This window comes from Camelus bactrianus, chromosome 4, assembly GCF_048773025.1.
Source record: "Camelus bactrianus isolate YW-2024 breed Bactrian camel chromosome 4, ASM4877302v1, whole genome shotgun sequence".
NCBI lineage: Eukaryota > Metazoa > Chordata > Mammalia > Artiodactyla > Camelidae > Camelus > Camelus bactrianus.
The window spans coordinates 13747743-13757152 of NC_133542.1; the positions used below are offsets into that span (position 1 = coordinate 13747743).

Sequence of the window (9410 nt, forward strand, 5' to 3'; positions counted from 1 at the left end):
ATCATGTGTGGTCACTCAGGACTATTCATCTTCAAGAGACAGAGAACAACTCAATAACACAAGCAAATAAAGGCAACTGGCTTCCATAACTGGAAAGGGCAGGGCTGGGTCTCTGATCTAAAACCACTGGACCCAGGGCTCAAATAATTTCTGAGTACCTGTCTGGGCTCTGTTCTCTCTGTTACTGTCCTCATTCTCTCCTGCCAAAGACTAGCTTCCATCAAGTGTCCAGGGAAGCTGGTGGCTCCAGGTGTAGTGTCCCTACTGAGGAAAGAGAACATCTTGCTCGTAAATTCCCAGAGAAGAGTCTACCTAGCCCTGCTGGGTCATGCACCCTCCATCTGAACCAGCTGCTATTGTCAGATGGACAGTACACTCTGATCAATGATTGGCAGTCCCATCAATGGAGGGAAAGCAAGTCAGCTGTCGAAAAATAGGAATGTTAGGCAGTCCAAAATAATGAATTTCCACTACACCTTAACCTTAGTCAAGTCACTTAAACTTTGTGAGCTTCAGCTGCACCATCTACTAAAAAATAATAATACCAATTGTGCAGGATTCTTATGAGATATTAAGAATCATATTAAACACTTGGCCCATTGAGGCATTCAGTCTGTGGTGGTCATTTTTGTTATTCCTGATACGAATAGAACTTTGTGGTTGTTTTTGACACAGGGATCGGAATTCAAAGCCCATCCCAGTCTCCCAGATGTCTAAAGCACTCCTGTCCCCAGGGTGGAGTCCCCTTTGGCTCCGGAGCCAGACGCCTTGCACAACCCAGCCCCTGTGTGCCAAGGTTAAGTTGGTTCACCATCTGACGGCCGCAGAGCAGTGAGTGCCTCCCCGGCCCCAGCAATGTCAATACTGCCTTCCTGACTCCGCCTATTGTATCTGGAGGAAAGTGGCCGAGCATTGTCTTCCAGCGCTCCCCCCAGGAAGCATGATATCACCCACTAACAAAAGCGGGAAAGCTGACAGATCTGCTGAGATGGGTGGGACCGCCACACACACCTCACTGGTCAAGTCCCGGGCAAGGGGCTGTGACAAGTAGAGAGCCAACAGCAGCCACCCACGATGCCTCCAGCCAGTTGTCTGGTGGGCTCCTTCGGCTCACCTTTAGGTTTTCTCCCTCTCTTTGTTACGTGTGTACCACGTTAGACACGCAGTGCAAGGCAGTGGGAAGGCACTGTCTCTCATCAACAGCTGTGCTGAAAAGAGTCAGGACTCTGCCCATCCGGCAGATCCATGTCTCCACACCTGCCCCCGCAGCCTCTGGGAAGGAACACAGGGAGAAGGATGGTCAGATTCCCGAAGGGACAAAAGGAGGCAGTGGGTGAGGGATGCAGAGGAGAGCAGGCACCGCTGGATCCAAAAAACATTCTGCATGTGTGATGCGAGTTAAGGAATAGTCTGGCTAGAGTGGTGGGAATTGGGTTATCAGTTTAAAATTCCAGAAATAAGGGAGGCAACATTAGACATTCCCTTTCCTGAAGGCTGGGAGTGATGCCAGCTGATCTTCTAACATCCCTTCCAGTTCTGGTTCAGTAATGCTATCAGTACAGCTGGCTCTCTGTGAAACAACACACCTGCAGTCTGGTGCCCGCAGGCCAGGCCCACAGGCTGTCACTCTGCTGCCCGCATTTCACCGCCCCCTTCTTGAACCTCTCTCCTTCCTTAGCCATCACAACAATTCTCTGAAATCCCCGGAAAGGAATGTGACTGGGTTTCTTCTCCTACCAACCCCTGACTATTTCTTTCCAGAATCCTGGCTATCTCCTCTTTCTCTTCCCATCACTTCAATCTTGGTACATATCCACGTCCGTGGCTTTACTTACCATAAACAAAGATTTCTATGTCTCAATCCCTTGCCCAATCCTCCTCTTCTGAGCTTCAAACTCAGGGAGCCAAATTTTGCTAAATATCCCTTTTACATGGAAACTCAAAATTATCATGTACTAAATAATTATCTACTTCATCCCAGCCCATCACCAATCAGTTCCTTCTGCCATGTTTCCCAGCACAGTGAATGACACCACCATTTCCCAAAGCAGAAGCCTGGAGCAATGCTTATCACTTGCCTTTATCACAACCTCCAATACATGACCAAAGACCAAGACCGACAGTTTCACCTTCTAAACACTCTCCATCCCCCTCTTCACCCAAGCCTTCCTGCCTGGACTGTTAGGAAGGCAGACTGGTCCAGGCCTACAGTCTCTGCCACGTCAATCCCGGCTCCACACTATTAACAGAGTGAATTTTCCAAGACATGAATCAGATATGACAGAACAAACACCCTACTAAATTTCCACATGTACAGAAAGAGGTACAAATGACTTAAAATGGCTATAAGGCCCTTCCTGACCTGAACCCAACCCTAATTCACCACCTCCTCCCTACGTTCCAGCCTTACTCAGCTTCCTCAAGCTTGCCCTGCTGTTTCACACCCTCTACTCCCTCAGATGGGAAGTTCTTTCTTTCCTTTTCATTTTCTTCATTTTAAAATCATTCGGCCATGGGTAACTCATAACTACATTAGCCATACTTTTTGGCAATATTTATTACTACTTAGGTTTTGCAAAGTGAGGAAAATCTAACCTACAGATTATTTTCAAATGTTACAATGTATACTAAATTTAGCAAGTAATAAAGTTGACATTATTTGTTTTTAGACATCTAAACATTTACGTTTAATCTGGATTTTAAAGTTGCATTTTGTATTACTGGAGCCAATAAAAATTTTTATAGTTCTTAAAAAGCTAGATTTTGTAGATATCCCTATTATATAATTTAATCTGCCTATATTCATCTTTCCTACTAAAATGTGAGTTTAGCAAAGCGAGAAAAATAATTCATCCTTTTTTGAATTCCTGGTATCTAGTACAGTACTTGGTGCAAAGTAAGTCTTTAATATGTCTTCACTGACTGAAATGATAGTTGAATAAACAAATGAATGAAGGAATTATAGGCAAGCAATAACTCAATAAATGTCTACTGAATAAAAACTATGCATATCTTTAAAGTAATGTTCAATAACTGTACAATACCTTATATAAGGTAATTATAAAGATCTGGTTAAACCCACTTTCATAAGTATATCTTTTTGTTTCACACCTAAGGCAAGAAAGGGATTTTTCCTTTTGATCTTATTTACAGCAAATATTTAACATAAGCCAACTTAAGATATGAATGAATACCACTTGCAATGTATATGAAATTGATTATTTCTGTTGTTGTTGTTGTTGTTTACTGTATTATTATTTCAATGTTTAAAAACCCTTTCTACAACAATCCTTCTCCCTCTTTCTTTCAGGTCTGCTGTGACATACCAAAAGTTTCTTACTATGGCATATTAAACACCATTTAATAAAGATTACTGAACATTAAATACACACACTATGGAGAATAAAAAGGAAATAATAACTGTCGTCAAAGATTTTTAGAGGTTAACTGGGCTAAATCTATGTGCCCAAAGCTCAAAGACACAGCCTGTGTGGGAAGGGAATTCAAAATTAAGGGAAAGAACATCATGAGGAAGAGGGGGCCGAGGTAAACTGAGTTGAATTCTGCTTCCAGAGTGACCATGGAGAATGTCATTTCTAAATGGATGGAACAGCTTGAACAAGAGCCAAGTGGAAAGCAGGCATAGATTGTGGCGATGGGCTGGATGAAGTAGAAGAGCCATGAGCAGGGGTGGGTGAGGGACAGCACCAGACAGCAGGCCAAGTGTTTCGGCTGGTCAAGTTGGGAGTGACCAGCACAAAATCTGGGGAACTGGATTGTGTTGAGGTCTTTTAGAAAGAGATTGCCTCTATGAGTAGTGACTCCCCTACACCTGGAAAAGATTAGATTGGTCTTGAACTAGCACAGGGGTCCTCATAGCAACACTTCTCTTTTGATTCCACCAGCTTCATTTACTAAGAGAGTTCTTACTGGCAAAGTACTTTACTTGCATTATCATACTTGATGCTTATAGCAACTCTGGGAAAAAGGTACTTTCAAATATAAAAAGTGAGAAAACTATGCTCTAGAGGAATCAACTTGCCCATGGTCATCCAATTTGAGGTTAACCTTAGGTGACTTCACAATCCATAGTCTTAACTCCTTCTCCTGCAGCCTTGATGAGCTTCACATCAGCCTCACAGAGCAGTGGCTTCAAAAGAGAATCATCATAGCACAAGGACATGTGCTTCTTCTTCTCATAAAGCATGTTGGCCGAATTACAATTCTGTGTAAAGCAACCATATCTAGGTCCACATTCAGGAAACACATCCAGTTTGATTTCACTGGGCAAAGATCTTGATGCTTTTTCAGAACCCTATCTACCTAAGTGATCAGTAAGGAGTCATAGATAATGAAAAGGATCCTCTTTTCACATTCCTAAAGATTGCTGATCATGCAACCTACACCTCAACCCTCCCTAGTGTGGGAGCTCACTCCTTATGGGCATGGTGATCCAGGGTTTAGAAGGCTTCCATCAGTAAAGCCAAACTCTTTTGCGCAACTCCCTCCATGCCTGGATCCTAGACTTGGCAAAATACAATGTCAATCTATGGTTTCTTCTATGTGGAAACCCATAAAAATGCTGCTCCTTTATCTCTTCTCTCCTGACTCCAAGTTACCGTATGACAAGGTTTCTAAAGCACTTACATTCCTGTTTGTCTACTATGTTTGCTGTCAAATTTCTTAGTATTTTCAGTGTTTAATGGGTATACTCTGAGTAGTAGTAGATTGATTACCATCTCTAATTTGGACCTTCTATTTTTACTAATGCAAACTATTACAACTTATGTATTACCTTTTTAGCAAGGAAAGCATGTGTTGGCTCCTATGAATTTTGTGTATTACCAAAACTTGGATGTCATTCACTAGAACTTTCAATAAACCAGGTCTCTCTCACCTGGAACATACATAATTTATTTATTAAACCCAAACACAGAACTTGACATTTATCTATTTTGAAGTGGTATCTCTTGGGTTTGGTCCACTCTTCTAGCATAGATAAATCTATCTGAATCCTGATTCTGTGCTCCAAACAAAAAGCCATCTACAAGGAATAAGCTGGTGACACAATCACACACATATCTTTCTAGGAATAAAGCCATAGGAGATAAACTGATGTCAGAAAACTTTGAAGCCCACCCATCTGAAACCCCCAGAGGATACAACATGGTCTTCTGAGACCAACTTGAAAGATTCCTTCCCTCTTGGAGGGATGTCTTAGAAGAACTAGACTCTTACAGGAAGCTCTTCCAGGGTAGAGCTGAAAAGGAAAAGCTGAGACCTCCCAATAAAGACAATGCTTAAGAGGGAGCATCTGTGAAGGAAGCAAAACTCCTCCCTCTGGGAATAATTCCCAGGTGTGTCTCTGAACCCAGCTTCTAGACTTCTACCCTTGATTACTCAGACTTGATGCTAGCCTTCCAAGGCCAGCACTAATTCAGTAGGTTCCATCTGGACCACTTTCTTTACAACTCAATTTTCTCTGCTACTTAAAACAAGATAACCAGTATCTCTGAATCCAGGTTGTTACTTAAAATGTCAAATAAGACAGGAAAGAGGCATGAAGGCATGCTACTAGAGACTTTGCACTGGATCAGTGTTGATCACAAAGAACATAGTATGATAAAGCACAAAGAGCGATTTGTTTTATTTTGTTTTTCTGTAGGTACAAATCTTTAGAGAGAGCAGTTTGGTTTGCTGAGGAATGGGAGAGTAGGGAAAATCTAGTATCATTTTTAGAACTTGCTTGTAAGCTGATATTGGCCATGATTCTCAATTGGGAGGGGAATGAACCAGAATCTAGAAGGATTTTAAGGGAAACCTCCTAAAAACTACATACCTCCTCCAACCCTCTCATGGGTCAGCATCTGCCACCCAGAGCCACCTTCACTGAAGCAATGTGACCTTTTTCAGTTCTATTTGTTCAGAAAAAAAGGAGTCAGTAAAACCCACTGGACTAGGGAGATAAATCCATAAACCATGAGCCCCTTGCTCCATTACTGTAGTCTACCAGGGCAGTCAGATTTGAAGAATGGGATCCTATGCCTGTAGACATAATCGTGCTGGATCCTTGTTATTGCAACTATCAAGCCTTTGGTATTTATGTTCATGGAGGCTGAGATGGGAAATATAAGTTAGGATTTAGCACAACAGACCCACTCCAGAAACCAGCCTTGCTGGTGTTACCCTTCCTTTTCAACAAGAGCAAGAAACTCCTCTCCTCAGCCTTCTCCCTGCTGAACTTAGTGCTGTACTTTCAGGTAACTAAGGTGTAGACACAGAGTAACTATTGTGCCACATAATTTTTTGGTTTGATTTTATGACAGTGTTTTTAAGCCTATATGGCAAAGTGCCATAACATAAGTCACTTTGCAGAAAAAAAAAATGAGTTAAAACAGTTTGTGTGCGTGTGTGTGTATTATTTAACCTGAAAAGTATTTCAGAGCAACTGTAGACCCCTGGGCTTTGCATTACTATAATCCCTGGTGTAGAACCAGTTCCAGATTTCATGCCACTGGTAAATATGTAACACAGAAAAAAAACAAACCAAAAATTGAATTATGATAATTATTTGATTTAAAGACGCATATTATCAGAGGACCAGCATTATTTCTATGTTAACATAAACAATTTCTACATAAGTACTGAAACTATCTCAGATAATCTTTCACTTTCAGCAATTTGCATTACACATTCTTAGTCTTGAAAATATTATTAAATCCTCAATGTAATTGATTGTAGAAAACAAACTGAAGAGCTATAAACAAATTTTACATGCAATTCTGTTACTTTACTGGATTAATTTTAAAAATATTTAATAATATTTCAAACACATAAAAATATAAAATATACCAGATGCTTATGTATACTTGGATCAAATTCCCACACTGCTAAGTTCAGTAAATTTCCCCAAATTCATTTCCTGTATCAATTCTATTTTCACTATAATAATTAGAGTGCTTTCAGACTGAAGAGGATAGATCGATGGCCATTCTAGTTGTGATTTATATTTCGTATTTTGACACCACTTTCACAGGCATCCCATAGGGTGAATGAACTATGAGGCACGCCGCCATCCAGAGTCTGAGCCAGACACACTAAATCTAAACACGTTCGGGCCAACCATTGCTTAAACCCACAACCGATATTGATACTCTTCTGTGCCCAGTGATCTGAGTAACTGCCTCAACTTTCATTTTATTGGGCCAATAAAGACGTTATGAATTACTGTACACTAAACACTTTTAAAAATAAAACAAAAACTATATAGCCCTAATCTCCCTGACCCCAACTCTAAAAAAAAAAACAAAAATCGGAGCATTTGACTACTTTGATTAAAATAGGATGCAAATATAAAATCTTCATAGAGAAGAATTTTTGTTCTCATTTAAAATGACGATTGTACAATGCCTCAACTGGGTCCCCAAAATTCTCAGCATAAATTTGATTTTTTTTTCAATCACTGAAGATTTTCTTTGAATTAGGTAAAGCCAGGTTTTGCTTTTTTACCAAATAAGAAAACTATCCAGAATGAGGAACAGTAAAATAATGCACCACAGTTAGCGTGTCTCTTCAACTAACGTGACCTAATCAGTCCTCACCGAGTCTGTGGTAACACATGGGGCAATAATCCAGAAGAGAAACTAGAAAAATCAGCTCACACCACAAGGACTTTCCACGTCAATCGTTATAGACATTAAATGGAGAGTCAGAGACACAGTGCCTGTGCCGCAGATGCCCCTTGTTAACCAGCACTAAGTGCTGGTGAGAGACCCCATAATCACTAACTGTTAAAAAAAAAAAAAAGTAATAAAATAAAATAAAATAAAATAATAAAGCCAAACCTTACCTGAAAGGAGCAGGCTGACTCCATAGAGAACTAAGCCAGCTAAAGAGTCCATGCTTCCCCAAATCTCTCCATCCAGTTTCTGCAGATGTGCATGAGGTCCCAAGGAGCCTTTCAAACACCCAGAGGTTTGTGACTTTCCATTCGCATGTTCTACTAGGTCTTGTTTACAAGTCAGAGGCAAGAAGGAACAGCACAGAAGCCGGCTGTAACAGTCTAATTTCTGTCTGAGCACAGGGAGTTTTAAGTTCCTTTTTCCTGTTTCCTTTGTAGATTAGGATGGGAAAGGCTGTATCTTAAAGGCATTTGGTATCAGCAGGGCTGGGGGAACTGTGAGCCCTGTCCATCTTGCAATTCATCAAAACACTTATCTATTACCGTTGCTTCTGCTGCTGCTGCTTTTGCTGCTGTGGCAGGGGTAGAGGAATTTTTGTTGGAAGTGTGGGTCCTGGTCAGCACTTTCAGAAACAATAGGGGTATCCTCTCCTAGGCGGGAAACTGAGAAAAACAAGCCCTCCGCCTCTGTATGGTATGCGCTGATGGCCAGCCGTTCTCAGCCCTCTCTCACAGCTCTCCCAGGTTTAAATGAGAATCCTGACAGAAGGGGCTTTTGGGTATGGGGAGGAGTTTTGGCTTCTGTTTTCTTGTTTTAACCCACATGGTTTGCATTGGGAAAAGGAGTTTTCGTGATGAGAGAACACAACCTCCAGAACAATTCATTTGGGTAATTACCAGTGAGGTCAGTGCTCAATGTGGCCACAGAGACCAGAGTCCAAAACTGTTAGCCTGTTTTTATTCACACAGATGGCTTATTTGTTGGCCAAGAGCCCAAAGAGATCCATGCTACTGGCTATAGAGTTAATTTTTTATTAACAATTTAGCTGAAGACGGTCTGATTTCTTAAAGAACTTGGCACAGAAGGGTTTTAGTCATACTAAAAGGGATTTCCTGGTTACTGGCCAAGATATTTTTTAAAGCAAATTATATCCAAAATTTTAAAACTAGCCTGTGTAAAACCCAAATACTATAAGTGATTAGAGTGAGATAAAAATGATTCCTAAGAGTAGAGAGGGTACCTAGGCCAAAAGGAAAACAGCCTCTGGGGAAACCATACCTGTAGTGAGATCAGAGACCCGAAACTTATCCAGATGATAATTTCACCAAAATACGAATTATGACTTTAGAATACAGAGCCAACTTTCAAGTCATCATGCTGCCTTCATGCCCGAGGAAGGAGTTGTTTGCTTCTTTTCCTGCTCACCACAGGGAAAGGCAGATGCTGCTAGTCTTGCCTAATTGCTGTCCCAGGTTTTACCACTTTGGTGATGATCTTGAGAATCAACTGAGGCTTCCAGTCCACCGGCGTAGAAAAGCTCAGGGTGTATTTTCAAACAGACCTAGATTCAAATTCACGAGCGGCATGAGACAAATTACTTACACTTTAAGCCTCAGTTTCAGCAGTTGTAAAATGGCAATAATATCTCCATCAAGGAGATTTTTGAGAGGATTAAATGAGGTTGAAAAATACGTAAAAACATCTGACACTGTATCTAACTCATAGAAG

At 41.0% G+C, this 9410-nt stretch overlaps 1 protein-coding gene across 2 annotated transcripts in view; it reads right to left on the reverse strand.

Annotated features, from left to right (window-relative positions):
* The window catches only part of TEK (TEK receptor tyrosine kinase), a 90456-nt gene extending 82014 nt beyond the window's left edge, over positions 1-8442 (reverse strand). Inside the window, exon 1 of one of the 2 annotated variants that reach the window (XM_045518754.2) lies at positions 7850-8442. In XM_045518754.2, coding sequence (XP_045374710.1) covers positions 7850-7901 — 52 coding nt within the window. In that variant the 5' untranslated portion in view covers positions 7902-8442. The remainder of the gene's footprint in view (positions 1-7849) is intronic. The other variant, XM_010957893.3, reaches the window with a different exon arrangement.
* Positions 8443-9410: the final 968 nt, after the last annotated feature.